At 35.1% G+C, this 16,873-nt stretch overlaps 3 protein-coding genes across 3 annotated transcripts; 2 read left to right on the top strand and 1 right to left on the bottom strand.

Moving 5' to 3' along the window:
* Positions 1 to 6: 6 nt before the first annotated feature.
* Positions 7 to 9,673, bottom strand: ints11 (integrator complex subunit 11). Its single transcript, XM_052091540.1, has 17 exons — positions 9,370 to 9,673; positions 7,966 to 8,063; positions 7,772 to 7,845; positions 7,454 to 7,682; positions 6,644 to 6,742; positions 6,508 to 6,542; positions 5,772 to 5,910; positions 5,611 to 5,675; positions 5,332 to 5,521; positions 4,920 to 5,003; positions 4,745 to 4,834; positions 4,389 to 4,551; positions 3,332 to 3,442; positions 2,843 to 2,904; positions 2,605 to 2,747; positions 634 to 763; positions 7 to 182 (listed from the first exon to the last, which is right to left on the bottom strand). Exons 1-17 carry the CDS (start codon positions 9,395 to 9,397, stop codon positions 126 to 128), a joined length of 1,797 nt encoding a protein of 598 aa, XP_051947500.1. The 5' UTR covers positions 9,398 to 9,673; the 3' UTR covers positions 7 to 125.
* Positions 9,674 to 9,952: 279 nt separating this feature from the next.
* cptp (ceramide-1-phosphate transfer protein) lies at positions 9,953 to 12,694 on the top strand. The gene is made up of 2 exons (XM_052092041.1): positions 9,953 to 10,229; positions 10,686 to 12,694. Exons 1-2 carry the CDS (start codon positions 10,117 to 10,119, stop codon positions 11,206 to 11,208), a joined length of 636 nt encoding a protein of 211 aa, XP_051948001.1. The 5' UTR covers positions 9,953 to 10,116; the 3' UTR covers positions 11,209 to 12,694.
* Positions 12,695 to 13,698: 1,004 nt separating this feature from the next.
* On the top strand, positions 13,699 to 14,925 carry ubxn10 (UBX domain protein 10). Its single transcript, XM_052092217.1, has 2 exons — positions 13,699 to 13,735; positions 13,935 to 14,925. Exon 2 carries the CDS (start codon positions 13,937 to 13,939, stop codon positions 14,720 to 14,722), a length of 786 nt encoding a protein of 261 aa, XP_051948177.1. The 5' UTR covers positions 13,699 to 13,735; positions 13,935 to 13,936; the 3' UTR covers positions 14,723 to 14,925.
* The last annotated feature ends 1,948 nt before the right edge of the window (positions 14,926 to 16,873 follow it).

Genomic DNA, 16,873 nt, shown 5'->3' with positions numbered 1-16,873 from the left:
CCTCCAAACCAAGAAATAAATATATTTTCAAACATTACAGGCATCTTGATGAATTGATTTAACTAAAAAAGGTTTTTATTAGTTTTTTCTAAACAAATGCAAAGAAGCAAGTTACATTGGCACAGTCAAGCAGGCAAACCTTTTTTCAACAACGTAGACAAAAAACTGCCCAATTCTTCATCCTGAGGGAGACAAAGATTTAAAAAAGGTCAAACTTTAAAATGTAATGTTTTAAATTTATACAATAAAAATTTGATTGTATAAATAAGAATAAAAAAATGATTCAATGTCTCAAGACAGTACTGGTATATTAGCATGCATGTAAGAATAAAATAAGATTCCCTTGAGGTCTGCAAGTTGTTGGGAATTCCACTACACCAACTGTCTCCGACCACGACAACGGACAATAAGCTACTTTTTCCATAAGTACAAACACGAAAGGGAAAGTAAAATGCTTAAGCCTTGCAGATGATGCTATTAATTCTCATCAAAAATGAAATTTAAAATCTAGGTAAATTATGTCTTGGGAACAATGTGTTAACAGTAAAAAGACAAAAATCTGATATATAGTAGAACGGTTCTACATTGCTATGCACAACAACAGCCTGAGAGTCAGTACTGGTGTTTGTTTACCTGATAGCTCCACGAGAGCAAAATGACTTTGAGGTTTGGTTCCTCAGCCGAGGAAGTCACTTTAATAACGATGGATTCAACACTGACAGTGCCGTCTGGGAGATGTTGAACACTGTAGGTTTTCAGTACACTATAATAAGAGAAAAACAGATATGACCTTAAACTCAATGTCTGAGAAAACGTAGACGTTGTACAGTATCTGCCCACATTTCCTGACATTCACACTGACTGGAAGGTAATTGTTTTGTTGTCACACTATGATGTGTGTTCGGAAACAAACTCACTTGTATGTGATGTATGTTTTTCTCATTCAACTTTTATTTTCCTGTGACATTAATGCCAGGTCGGTTTGGTGTAATTGGATTACAAACTAATTAGTTATTGTAATGTATTTCCTTTATCCTGTTTATACGCACCCCCTTTTTGAGCACAAACCATGAAAATGACAAACCTGAACTTAAATGGTTGTATTTACGGGACCCTTTGGAGTATGGACACAGTTGTAGTATCTTTTGAAAGAAGACACTTTTGGGCAGAAATACAATGTTCTCAAAGCCACAAGTCTAAAAAAGTTATGTTTCAAATTTGAAGATGATCTACCAAAAAATGAGGTTCCTGCAAGCTTGTTTCTCTGTAAAATCACTGGAAGCGTACAGAGTAAAATTAAGGCTCCACCTTTCAAGACAAAATCTGACTGCACTGCTTGGCTATAATGAATAAAACTACACCCCGTTTTTAAAAATAGACTTTGGAGACAGGCTCGTTTTGTTTATGAGACTCTAATATATGAGATAATATACAGTTTTACAACATGAATGCTGCTCAGATTGCAGTTTGTTGAAGAACGATGACGAAGGGTAATTCTTTCAGGTGAGATCTCATGTAAACAATGGAGAATATATCAATATTTCTCAGATTTATCACTTTTATGGACCAAAATTGCTATTGGATGTTTTTCAATGAACGCTTGTCATGGACAATTGACCCAAGTGTGTTGAACCTGGATTCATCTGACGATCGAGTTTTCATAACAAATGTATGAAGTCCCGTTTTGATATTGCATGTTTTCATTTGTACTCCTGGCACAAATAACTAAATTGCTGTTTCTGGAGGATTGCTATCGTGAAACAGAGATCGGATATCAATGTTGAATCCTTAGACCTTTGAAAAGATGTATCATTGGTTAACATTCATTACATTTATAGACGATAAATTATATATTAAATGTAAGCAGAGTGACGTCACTACTGCATGTGGGCGATTGCGTATCAACAGGTTAAGGCACAGAAAGTAGTGTATTACATTTTAAATTCTGTAATCAGATTACAATTACTGACATTCAATGAAAATAATTGCTTTTAAGTACATTACTTGGGTTACAAATATTTCTAAAAAAATATTATTTATGTGTACTACAATTAAAATGTGAATTTTTATGTTCATATGTACGTCTGTTTGTGTTTCTGTGACAGCTGAACGACAGTGTTCGACAACGCACAAGGAGAACATAGACATTATTTTGAATTTGTTGAGTGGAAAAACAAAAAAATGTGTGTTTCATAAAGTAACTTAAAAGTAAAGTGTGTGATTACTTTTTCAATTAAGTAATCAGTAAAGTAATTTGATTATAATTTGAGAGATGTAGCGGGTTACATTTTTTAGTAACCTACCCAACACTGCAGTTCGATAATGTGCTCTGTGAATTTAAAAACTGCTCTTGCCAAAATCCATGAAATTTGGCATCAAAACTGGACATTAACTGGTCATTTGCCCTCACATACTAACCAGTCAAAACATGTAAATTCCTCTTGCAGAACATTGGTTGAGTTACACTTTTTCTTACTATAAAAGCTGTTCAAATTAAGGTACAGGACCTTGAACATACCCCTAACCCTAAGTATTTCAAATATGTGACATAAAACGAGAAAAGAGCCCAAAACAAAAGACAGTAGAGAGTGCGTGAGTTCTGACCTCTTGAGATGTGTGTAGATGCGTCCGAGTGTGTGGGTGTCACTGTGAGGGTCGTGAAGCTGCACGCGGCAGGTGAAGCGCAGCTGATGTTCACTCAGACCGAGCTCTTTCAGTGCCTGATCTGGAGAAACCAGCCGCAGACTCTACACAAATGTTCAGAGAGCATGCAATTTATCATGCCAGAAATGTCATTTTTAATTTATGAAATGTAACAATCTAAAGAGCCATGGTGACCTACATTGTCCTTCATTATTAACGTCCCATGCATGGTGCGAGGTTTTTTAGGGTCAGGTAATGGGCCTGGAAGTAAACAAAGTTTATTAGAAATACATAATTATCAAAATGGCATTTTGAGTCAAGATACAGTTATTATTTTGACATCTAGTCTGATCAGATATGCTACTTCTAAGGTGCTACTTTTATCCTCCACTATATGCTTTCACTGTAAGAAAAACAGCAGCATGAACATTTTTTTAAAGTGTCTGCTTTTGTGTTCCACACAAGATAGAGTCATATTGGTTAGGAATGACTTTAGGGTGAATAAAATAATTTTGGGGGGAACTATTCCTTTAAGCTTTCAAGAGCATTGAGGCCATACTGAAACTACAGGTCAAAAAACAGAAACATTTAAAGATCAACACAGATTACGAGTGAATACAAAAATAACAGGAGCAAAAACTCAGGTGAGCATATCTCAGAGGCCCTTGGTGTATGTGTAATTGCTCACCTCCAAGAGCCATCTCTCTCTTCAGTAGATTGAGTGAGATGTCCACGGGGACGCTGGGGTTCGTCACTATAGTCGTTGTCTCTCCGTTGGCTGGCATGAAGCAACTGACATCTGCATGAGATAAAACAAAAGCCATTTACTTCCGCATTAGAGCTAGGTATTGATACACATTATCCAAATCGATTCGAATCCGATTTGACTCCTATTACAATGGGTATATTTAGATTATAATGCCCATTTTGCTTACAGATGAAAGAAATTCTCTCTCAGCTAATGCTGTTAATTATATAGCAGACTTTCTAACTAGGTACATTACAAAATGTTTACATTTGTAATTTTACAAATGTTACAATTAGCTTTTTAAAAATGTACAAATCCATGTATTATTCCATCAATAAATATGATGTCATGAAATTGCATAAACTGAATATATACACATTTTATTACATGTTTATTGTTTAAATGCATACTACATACTATTAACAAGTATTAGCATTGATATGTAGTACAAGTGCTAAAATGGATGAATGTGTGGATCTCGTCTTTGGACACAAATTACATGGAATGCGTCAAACCAAATGTATCCTCTAGACATAGTGAAAAGATCTCTGTGCTGCGTAACAGATCAATCTTGGGATTAGAGAATCAATATCAAATGAAGATCACAATGCATCGGAAAATCAATACTTTTACATCACTAAGAAAAATAAGTAGAAAAAACACTGATACTTATAAGTTATTGATAGTAGTCACTGATAGTTATTAAGGTTTTTCTTCATACAATAAAGTAGACCGTTAAAGGGGACATATTCTACATATCCCACTTTTGTAGCATTTTATGATTATATCCACTTAAACGACCATTTTTGCTATTGTTTACATTACCTTTTTTGCACTGTACCTTTAAGACTTGTCATGTAATGACGTGTAATGTCATGTTTTGATTGGCTTACCTTTGTGTACCAGTGTTCAAGACGTCAGCCATCACTGTATAACAAAATCATTGGAAAACATAATGTACTGACCGAAGTTAAATCAATGCCTTTAGAAAACCTACTGAATTCCTGTTCGATCTTGTCTTTGAGGAACTCCATCTTCTTGGCTTCTCCGTGCACCAGCAGCATGTTCCGCGGTTCTGCCATGCGGATCAATTGCATGATGCCTTTAGCGTCAGCGTGAGCACTGAAAGACATGTACTCCACCTGCAACTTCACTTCCAACTGAAAACACACACACACAAACATATAAGACTTCTTCAGATACTTAGGAAACATGTGAAACATACTTTGCTCCTGGTTTGATTTAAGAACCTAAAACAAATCAACGATAAAATAAGGGTAAACAGCAATTTAGAGCTCTCTAGTGCCATCTAGTGAGCTCTAAAAAAGGTTGTAACTAACTGCCACTATTTACCGTTGCTCTTCCCTCCATTTCAAGTTTCTTCTGTCCATTCAGGATCTTGTGTCCAACAGTGCCTTGTACACAGTATCCTGGCATGATAACCTAAGAAGAAAAAAAAACCCATTCAACTCAAATATTTGGTATTTCACAAAAACCTGAATAAAGCAGATTTATACAGTTTCCTTACCATGTTCTTATCATTGCCTGCCCATTTCTTGAATATCTGTAAAGACTGCCCAGCATGCAACATTCCCGGTGTCGCAAACACAACCTGAAGGCACAGATTAAGCAAAGTCTTATCTTCTACAGTGAACTATCCGCCATAAGCACTCATTTGTTACACTTCTAGTCATCAATCCACCTCTAACATGCTCTATGTGCACTAACATTCAATTGGTGGAAATATTGTAGAATTACAGAACATTCACACCAATTTACATCACAATCCAATAATCTTGAAATAACAGGACGCTACTCTAGCAATGAATAATATCAAATTCATAGATGATTCTTCCATATAAATGATCCTGTAGTTTAAACTGCCAAATAATATATAGCAAGAATATATTACGTCAGTGATTTCTTTAAAAAAGTCTTACCATTGGCCCAGGGTTATCCGCATAGGAGCGATCAAAAGCTTTGATGTGTTTGAACTCGAACATGTTTCTTTGCACGAAGGTTTTGCGTATCTTCTGATTTGTCCAGGTGATGAAGAGCTTGTAGTAGTGATTGGCTTTCTCCGTCAGCCCAGTGGAGAAGTAGATGGGGGCTTTCAGATTCATTCGCTCCCTTTTAAAGTGAAACACCAGCTGTTATGAACCATTCATATTGCCGATATGGAGTTTATTCATTTATGGAGTTTGTTTATTCCAGCTCACCAGAATGTCTCCAACAGAATACAGAGCTCTTGTGCTCTTCCCAGAGCAAACACTGGAATCAAGACCTAAAACAGAGAGATACCACGCTGAAAATAACTCAAACACACTTTAACATACTTCGAAAGGATGTGTTTGTTTAAACTAACATCAGCATCTCTTACCTTCCCTCCTCGTTCTACTGTTTCATGAACTTTCTTCAAGAAATCTCTTTCCCTGCAACGCTTTGAGTCTCTGATCGTGGTGGCGTACGTGGACTCTGATATCAGAAGATCTGGCCGGCATTTGTCAATCCAGGCAGCTCTGGGTAAATATTTGAAGAGAATTGAAACATTAAAGCATTTAGCCACATGATAAACTAAAATGGTATGAATGTTGTTGCCTTAACAAACTAGACAGCTAAAGTTTGACACGACAAACTTTGCTATTGGCTTGACAACACCTTGACCACACCTTGACCACGTTCACACATAAGCAGAATACAGCTGTCTTATTTTGAGTGCTTAATACGGTTGCGTTCACACACAGGATGGTTATTGATGAGTGTGACAACTGCATTCTGTAATCGAACGGACACCCACAAATTTTCAGGTCTCACAACCGCATTTAAGAGTTTGAAATCAATTGACACCCTTTACCATGGAGCATTGAGATTTATTCTAAACGGCAAAACTATTACTCATCATTGCACTTTATATGAAAGGGTTGGCTGGTCTTCTCTAGGCATCCGTAGGCTCAGTCACTGGCATGTTTTGATCTATAAAGCCATTCTGGGGTTTCTCCCATCTTTTTTGGGCATTTTAATTATTTAAACAAACACGAGGATTGGTGGCATTCCAAATTGGGAGAAAAGGGGATAAAAAAATTAAATATAATAAATAATAGTAAGATTTTACTCACCCCAAATGTCTGTCTGGTGTCATATTGTAATCTCCCTATACGAATAGATTAAAGTATAATTTTACACATGGACACATAAAAATAAAGATGACACATTATAAAATTAAAGTTTGAAAAAAGGTAAATTAACACTCACTGTGTAGACAACAGACTCCAAGCCAACTTTAATTTGGACCATGGCGGCTCCTAATACATGACCCGCATAGTATGCTTTGATCTCAAGCTCTTCATCTACCTTGAATGAGGGAAATAAAATAAAACTGCCATCAGTGAGAGGTATAAATAAAATAGCATAATACTCCTAGTATGAATGCATTACATACTATGTTATCTGTGCACAGTATGCAAACATTCTTGTTAAGACCTGTACAGTGCTCTCCCTGACAGGTCACAACAAGGGGAAAATGTACGAAAAATGAACAAATTAATCTAAACTAGACCAAAAATGTACTGAAACATAGTACTTAAAGGTGTCATGTTTCCATAACACCCACTAAAGAGTCCAAATAAAGACTCAGACTTATAGAGAAAATAAAGAAAGAGGCAAACTTTTACCTCAAAGAGGAAAGAAATCAGAATTAAGTGTGGAGAGCAGCCTGGTTAGCTGCTACAACCTCAACATCTACTCTCCCTATGAAGCTCAAAACACAGGCTTGTATATGGCCTGCCTGCTCAGCAGCACAGCACAGGTTAGTTGATCAGATTGATAAGGGCAGAAGGGGTGTGCCGAGTGTAACCGGAGGTTGATCAGGTCTCCAACCACACAACACTCACCACCAACACCCAAACCCAATGCAAAAAGGGGCGAGCAAGTAACATTGTTTCCACAGAATATCTGGAAGACCTTCTTTTTTTCATAAGGTTCCAGATTTTGTGGCATAAGTCCAAAACATTTCCAAAGGGGTCTGCACTTACAAAAGCTGCCTCAAATTGATTGCGCTTTTACCTGAACTGTTTGGTGGAGATTTAAAGGCACCACTTTCTTCATGCAGTCTTTAATCATTTGTGAAGTGAAAAAGTTGGTCTCGCCCTTTTTGTCCACTGTGATCTTTCTGAAGTCCTCCAGCAGGATGGGGCAGATGGCTTTAGTGGGGTGGGTCATATAAATGGGCCCGTCATAACCCACCATCTCACTCATGTAGGGAAGAGCACCACAGTGATCCAGATGGAAATGACTGAGAGAAAAGAAACAGAGGAGGAAAACTCACAACGGAGGACAGGAAGAATGTTATCATACAAAAATACATGGCGAATTTAAACAAACCTTATAATGACACAGTCCAAGAACTCAGTGAGACGCCCGTTCTGTGTAATGTAACTGAAATCTGGGAAACGCCTCTGTAAGGCAAAAGAGGAGACAAACATATCAAACACAGAAAGCTGAAAGCTAGTTTTAATCAAAATACAGGTAAGAGAAACAAAGCAAGATTGGTTACATTGCTTTAATGAAAAACTCACATCATCGTTGTAACCCATGTGCATTCCACAATCAAGCATGATGTTTTTGCCTCCTATGGAGACCAAAATACAGCTGCGGCCAACATCCTGACCAGCCCCTGGAAGATAAAACAGATAGATACAATTCTTACATAAATCTTCTATCACACCTGGGTCCTGATTAACGAAAAACGTATATAAATTATAAGAAGCTTGAAAGAACATCCCTAAGTGTAATTCATGTATTCATAAGAACATTCTTAAGAGGTCTTTCCATGAATACAAAATATTATTAAGTTAGAAAATAAGAAGAAAATAGTAGTTAAGAAGAAATTCATTCTTAAAGTTTTGTAAATCCAGCCCCAGATGCTTGGCCATTAATGGTAAATATTGTAAAATTATATCATACTGTATTTACAAATAGAGACCACTTACTATTAGGAGTCATAATGGAATAGAATAATCTAGTATAACATACCATACAAATGAATATACAACTCATTTTAAAGTATAACACTACTGCTTAAAGGGACAGATCACCCAAAAAGGAAAATTCTGTCATAATTTACTCACCCTCATGCCATCCCAGATGTGTATGACATTCTTTTTCCTGCTAAAGACAAATTAAGATTTTTAGAAGAATTTCTCAGCTCTATACAATTCAAGTGAATGGTGACCAAATTTTTTTAAAGCTCCAAAAAGCACACAAATACGACTCCATTATTTTAATCCATGTCTTCAGAAGCGTTATGATAGGTGTGGCTGAGAACAGACCAAAATAATACTCCTCCTTCACTAAAACTCTTGAAATCAGCAGTCTCCTTGGCGATCAAGATTTTAAGCTATATCACACTTCCTTGTTCTAACTAGTGATCTGTGCATGCGTCAAATACTAGGAAGTTTATTCGAGTTTAAAATCATTACCGTGTCTAGACACAGCAATTTCATGATTTATAGTGAAATAGGAGTTTTATTTTGGTCTGTTCTTACCCAACCCGACCAGATCACTTCAGCTGACATAGATTAAACCACTGGAGTCATGTGGGTTACTTTTATGCTGCCTTTATGTGCTTTTCAGAGCTTCAAAGTTCTAGCCACCATTCACTTGTGTTGTATGGACCTACAGAGCTGAGATATTCTTCTAAAAATCTTCTTTTATGTTCTGCATAAGTCATAGACTTCTGGGATGGCATGAAAGTGAGTATGAGATCATTTACATTTTGGGGTGAACTATTCCTTTAACAAGAGCATTAAAATACTTAATGTAAATTCATGTATTGATCATTATATTCGACTCATTATATTTTCAGAAGTTATACTTCTTTTCAATGTGCATTGACTTACTGTTTCATATAATGTTAGTTAATGCCTTGTTAATTAAAGTTATTTTTAAGTGTTACCTAGTAGGCAAATTAAACTTCTTACCTAAAGGCGTCACCTTGATATCGGGCATCTTGACGACTTTGAAAGGCTTAGAAAGAAAATTGTTTCTTAAAGGATGCTGTTGGGAAAAGATAAATAATAATCTTCAAATGTGCATATCTGTCTGCGTGCTCTATTTTCTGCGCATTAGCTACAATTACTTCCTAAAACCCACACGATCGAAGGATGTAAATCAACTGTGATGTCTTTAAATGTGTGGATAAGACCATATACTAAATACAAAGAGCAAAACAACATTCAAAAACAGGTTAACACAAAGCTAATGCAACTTCATTCGCAGCCATGTTGCTATCGCAGGCTGTGTCGCGAAACCTCATGAGCAGCATCACATACGTCATTTTTGGGCGTTTGAAACGCCTATATGTCTACTTGGTAGGTTGCTCGATACGATTTGAAACACAGCAAGTAACGACAGAACGTCACTTTAACGTCATCTTCAATCCCATTGGTTAATTCACCACAACAACCTTTGCCGATTCTCAACGTCCAATCATATGCCACGTTTCTCAAAAAACGCGATTCGATTGGTTCAATAAATCTTACGTTGCTAAAATAACGCAGGAAGAGAGAGCCATGACGAAAGCAGCAATGACAGTTCTATGTCCTAATGATGAAAATATTTGAATTTTAGCTTCTTTTGTGCGATTTGGCATATGTAAAATCACAAAAGGTTTTCGTCACAGTTTCTATCTAAGTTCCCGGCTGGTTGTTAAATAAGAAAGCAAAGAAATGGCAGATACATTCCGTCTTCAGAAAGTGTTAGATGCATTCAGATCATGTCTGAATGAAAATAAGGAGGTTTACATTAAATATTATATAGTAGGATGGCAAGAGCTGGTCAGGTGAGTTGGTCACATGTTTTGTTATTGTCTCTAAATAGTAGTCTTCTTTAATGTTAAAATAAGTGTGTCACAGTTCCCACGGTCATTGTAACTTTTGTATTAGTTATGATCATAAAATTAAATAAAATCAGAAAAAAATATTTAATTTAGTTTTAGATTTATTTCATAAAGTAAATGTATCTTTATTCTCTGTACTACATTATATTTTTTGATGAGTCTGGTGTCATGGAATTTTTTTTTTAAGCATAGTGGTTAAAGCATGAATAAAAACAAAGAATCATACACATTTTTATAGTCAATTTAAAGTTTCCAATCTAAAATATCTAGTGGTCTAGGAATTACACTTTTTGTGTGCAATACCTATATAATAATTTTTTTAAAACGCTATCTTGTAATTATGAAAAGATGTTGGAACTTTGAAGTTTATTATTCAAAATTTCTCCTTTCCCATTTCAGCTTCATGAACAGTTTGGGGAACGTGTTTTCCTTCATCTCCAAGGATGTGGTCAGCAAGATACAAATCATGGAGAACTTCCTTTCGGGTGAAAATGGGTCCCATTATGTCACCGTCCAGTCCATGGTGAAGTTTGAGCTGGAGAATGACCTAGTGGACCTCACCAAAAGGGAAAACCACCCAGAATCCGGTTGTCGCACTCTTCTGAGGCTACATCGGGCTCTGCGCTGGCTCGAGCTTTTCCTGGACAGACTGCGGACCAGCACAGAGGAGAGCAAGACTTCTGTCATGTGTTCTGATGCTTATAATGAGTCTCTGGCTCATCATCATCCCTGGCTCATCCGCAAAGCTGTTGACATGGCGTTCTGTGCACTTCCAGGGCGTGACACATTCTTTACTGTAATGAATGCAGGTGATCACACGCAGGTGGTTGCTCTGTTGGGAGAGTCTTTGCCTCTCATCTCTGAAGTGTACCAGATCACAGAAGACTTATATTTGAAGAACAACCTCCTTGAGTTACCATAGATGGATGACATATGTGGTTACACACCCACATACATATAATTCATAGTACATATAGCACGTGCATTTGATTTGCCCAGGAGACCTTTACAAGGGATCTATGCAAAATGCATATAAATGCAAACAGTTTTAACCAGGGTTGTGCTTATTTCACTTACCAACTACAGTACACATTACTTACACAGATATTTTCTGTTAGCCGAGTGAGCTGTATTTGAACATATTTGTAAATTAAGGGAACAATATGAAATCATAATTATTTTTTTTATTTAAAGGTGAAAGATGTACAGTACATGACATGTATTTAAATTATAACTGACACTACATTACATTTGAATTAGAAATACTGTATAATTTAATATATTGGAAATGTTGTTTTTTCCACTTAATTGTTTGGTTTTACTTGTATTTTCAGTTCATTTTAATGTATTATATCAGCTGAAAACTACAAAGGGAGATGTAAAGCTTTATGTAATGCAATAATTAAATGTAACATTCGGAAACAAAAATTACGTTTTATTCATGATTTTCTCATTCTCATATTATGTCTCACGTTTAGATGAAACTACAGTGTATTCAAAGCATTGACTGAAGAATGAGCACAGATGCATTGTTCACAATAAGACCAGCAACATAAATTAAGTAAATAAATAGGATCTATTTTAAGTTCATGTTGACTTTTAAGTTATCGTTTTCTTTTAAGTTAGACTTTTAAATGTCACCAAATAGTAAGTCATGATGGCTGACTATTTTAGAATGTAATTGTAAATCCAGGACATCAAGATGCGGAAATATCTAAAAAATTCCCAAGTCATAATAGTTATGACATTGATAAAACTGTATTTTGCTTAAACGCATCAGTGGACTCAAATGAAAAGCATATCAAATGCGATCTAAGGGATCTCAAGATGTGTTTAAAGATTGAGAATTAAACTGTATTTAACTTGAAACAGTGACCTAAACACTAATTATTTTCTTGTAGAGTGATTTAATTGTGATGTCGATATATTCTGTACATTTTGTGGTCTGCAGGAGGAAACATTTTTTCATTTATTTTGGAGTTGTCCCTACTCGACTTGTTTTTGGTCTGATTGCTGCAAGATTTTTAGAGATCATGTTATTCCTAGCTTTCAACTTTGTTTTGAAAATGTTTTATTCGTTTTTTTAGCTATGACATGTCTCTTCATAAGGAATATTATTTGATTAATGTTCTGCTTTTGTTGGCAAAGTTTAGTACTCATAAATGTAAGTGTGGTGGTTATAAACCATTAGTTTGGTTCAGCAATACCTAAGAATAATTTCCAATTTCAGTAACAAGAAAGCTGTAAAGGGTATTGAAATATGTAAACAATTTGATATTTTTATTACCGGTAAACTGTTTATTTATTTATTTTCCTTTTTAGTTGTTGTTTGTATTAATATACCTCTTGGCTCTAGATGTAAAAGTTATATAATGTCTGAAGCAGGTGTAAATTGACGAGTCCTTAAACAAGCCCTCATAATAAAACTGATTTACAAATTCACTTGTGAAATGGATTGCTGTATGCCAGTGATTGACTTATGATCAATAATATGGTAGTAATCAATACATTGTATTCTAAAGCCGCTTTTTGTATTGTCTTATCAATGATTAAGAATGTAATGCATTTTAATTATCTGAATATTTATATATGTATATATATAATGTTTAAATATTTAAAGATAACTATGTATAATTATATATTGATATTAATATGTATAATCATTATATATTTAATTATTGTTATATAAGGGGCTTTCTCAGCAAATATTTGTATATGTGATTAATCGCAATTAATTAATCGGGACACCATGTAATGAATTAGATTAAAAAAATATATTGATTGACAGCCCTATAAAAATCACATTACCTTTAACTATTATTATTATTATTATTATAAAATGAAAATACATTATTAATAAAAAAATAACAATAAAAAATAAAACAATAAACCACTAAAAAAGTATTTTATTTATATAATTGTACACAATAATGATTAGGTCTACAATATATATATATATATATATTTGTGAGTATTTAAAAATATGTAAACATAACTGTGTGCCAGAAGCAAACAGCACCAGTGTACTCATATGAAAATAAGATAGCTCTACCTCTTTTTTAACTTTACCTATTATTAGTATAAATCTGCAAAAAAAAAAAAAAAATGGGCTTATAGCACTAGATCAGTTTTTTTTTTTTTGAACAAGCCCTCATCTATATAGATCAGTGGCTTATAGTAATAAACGACGTAATAATGACATAAGGATCAATAACATCAAGAAATTTTATTTTTCGTAGCTATAGTTGAATAACACTATATAATGGTGAGATCTACAGTTTATATTTTTATACAACATTTTTAAAACTATACCAGAAGCCATTGTTAACTAAATGATCTTACTCATAACGCTCATTAACGCGGAAGAGTTGCCATGGAGACGGTACTGCGTCGGCAACAATAGAGACGGTATTGAAAATGCCTCCAACGAGCAAAATAACATAATACAGGTAACACGCCTCTAATACTTTACTCTATTGCTATAGTGTATGGAATATTGCATATTTATAACCTAAAAAGAGTAAATATGAATCATTGTTGCTGCAGTAAACTATATTTTACTTTGTTTACAAAAGGGATACACTTTTATATGTGCTATCTATCTATCTATCTATTATAGATTTTTAATTGTATGCAACTATGAAATAGATATGAATTCTGGAGAAATGATGCATGTGACCAGGCCGAAGTCTTCAAAGGGACGCAGTAGGCCCATGATGGCACCCACTCAGATTGTGGATACACCTGCGCAGCACTCGTCACTTTCACCCCAACCTCCAGCCAAGGCAAATGACAGATTCAACCAATGCCTCCGATCCAGAGCCTTTCTGAGACGCAGCAGTCGGCAGAGCACCGAGATTCTGTCTGACATCTGTGACAAACCCCTGGATGAGACCGTCTCACTCAACAAATACAGGGTTCTCCCTAACATTGAGAGAAAAACAACAGTGAATGGAGCCAGTGCAAGTACAGAACGGAAGGCATTACAGTTCAGCCCAGGTGGCAACAGTCGTTGGATATGCAGGCACCAGTGTGTGCAACACAGTTCACATGTTCCCACAAAGGCAAAGTTCAATACAAGTTTGAGGAGCAGTTCCAACACCCCTAAGCTACCAAACCAATCAGATGTGATGTCAAAGGGGACAGGAAGAGACACAGGTCAACCTCCTCGAGATGAACCAGATCTGCTGCTTGCTATCAGAACTGCATGTGGTCGAAGATTCAAGTGCCATTTCCACCCAACAGACAAGCTCCAGGAGGTGCTATCAGCTGCAGAGGCTGAATTTGGGGAGAAGTTTGACAATTGTCTGATTGAGACTATGGACGTCCCACGCAGGACATTTGCAAACATGACAATGACCTTTGCTCAGTGTGGCATCTTAAACAAATCGGTTTTATGCATTTCCAAAGATGATGACAATATGGATTTATCTTGAAACCTGATGATTGCATGAAAGTGCCTATCTAGTAGATTCATGACAAATTCAATTTACAGTCCAATCAACATTTCAAATCAAAATTCATATTCCTCATTTTTTAAATCTGAGAGCTATTCCTGCTAACATAAATGTACTTATAAACATAAAAATAAGTCAAAGAGGTGAATGTTACTTTAGTCACTTGTAAAATAAATACATGACTGAACAGCAAACGGGAAGACAGTGATGTTTTTTTGACGGTAATGTTCCTATTGATACTAGCAACATCGTTGTTGTTGAAGTTGAGGATAACATATCAGTCACATCAGTCTGATTGTGTATTATTTACTTTAATATAACCAAAATGTGCCTCTAGAGTACACTGAACATTAAAAGGAATGTATAGTGTCTCCATAAAACAGTATTTTTCAAACGGCTTCAATCATGAAACCTCCCGAGAACATGTCCAGGTGATATTTATATAACAAAAAAAAAAGTATGAAAATATGAAAAAATGTCATCATTTTTTAAATGTGAAAAATAACAAGACAAAAACAATATACGTGTTAACAGATTTAAATGTAATAGAATTGATTACTAACCTTATATGTGTAAAGTTATATCAATGTTACAACTTGGTTGTCATGAACACGTATTGCCGTTAAACCCTGTAATCTGGTAACTGCTTTAACGGCACTAAATCCATGATTTTATCAAAATAAAATCATGTTAAAAGAGTGTTTACGTCTAGTGGCTATGCTTTTGACTTTGTGTATTTTAGCGTTTATGTTCTGGCCCCGTTCACTTTCATTGTAAGCGTGTTACTGTAAAATGGAGGTAGTCAACATTAAGCCACAAATGCTGTCAACTAAACTTGTACTGAACCCAGAACAATCATTTAAATTAGATTTTGAGTTTAACCATGACCCAGAAATGTTTTCATAAGAAGCAACCTCCCATATTGCAAGTCAAATGTACAGAAAATACAGCGCAAGAAAGTATTGATATGAATCTAGAACACAGCTCATCTGAATCTGCATACATGAGAATATAACAGATGTTGCATAAAAGTGAATATTATGGATACACCAGAAAGATCTTTATTATTATAAGAATAGATAAGATGCAACTAAAACAAATGCAGCAAATGTGCAAAAAAATAAACTCAAATGCTGCAGAAAACTGTTCTCAATATTACATTGTAAACTAATTAACTTCACTCACAGCACTTGCAAATGCAAACAGTTTCAGTCAACAGAAGTGCTTTACTTTGAGCAGCAAAAATGTAACAAACAACAGTAAAATGATTTAGCTTTTTGCAAACAGCAGCAGGGCAATAATTTTCTAACATTATAGCTATTTTAGCTTTCAGTACCTAATTGTACTTGGTAAAAGTGCTGCATTTCCTGCAACGAAACAGAACATGCTAGCCAGTGTTAAGAGAAATTCACATTTCAACTAAAACTCAACTTTTTAACTTCCAACTAAAAAATTATTTTTGGTCTTCTTAACTTTTAACTAAAATCCAAAGCTTGGAATGACATTTAAGTACAATGTTTGTTTTTTTGTTAAACATCAAGATAATGGTCTACTGTGTTTTTCACAATAATGTTCATTACAAAATCTCTTTTAAATCTAAAGTGCGCTTGAGGAATGGTAGTGTTTTTGAATTGGTCATTTCTGTGCCTTATTATTTGATGCCAATTTGTACGCACACCAAGATTGATGTCAGATCCTCTTCCTAACGTATGCCATCACAGCTTATATATTTAAGTCAGTTGTAATTATATCCACATTTCAGACCAAAAGGTAGACTCATTATTTAACGGTGCAACACAACGCAACATGTGCTTCATTAGTCCATTAGCTTACAGACAAAATGGCTACATAAAATAAAAAACAAAACTAGGAATTAGTACAGTGGTTCACTTCTAATGGAAATATAGCAAGACACTCTTTCAAACGCAAACTGATTCCTCCTGTAACATCTGTTAGTTTGGAATCAAAACTATTTGGCATAAAGATTAGAGTTTACATCTGTAATTAATGTAAACATCTGTCTTTGCAACACTAGCTTGCACATTCAAAGTGTGGCACCAATGTCGTTTAATCAAGCATCAAATCTAAATGAGGTAACATCAACTGATTTTGATGATGTAACTTGGGAGT

The sequence above is a fragment of the Xyrauchen texanus genome, chromosome 25, assembly GCF_025860055.1.
Source record: "Xyrauchen texanus isolate HMW12.3.18 chromosome 25, RBS_HiC_50CHRs, whole genome shotgun sequence".
Lineage (NCBI taxonomy): Eukaryota > Metazoa > Chordata > Actinopteri > Cypriniformes > Catostomidae > Xyrauchen > Xyrauchen texanus.
The sequence above is the reverse complement of the archived record's forward strand: the minus strand, read 5'-3'. Positions and strand labels throughout refer to the sequence as shown.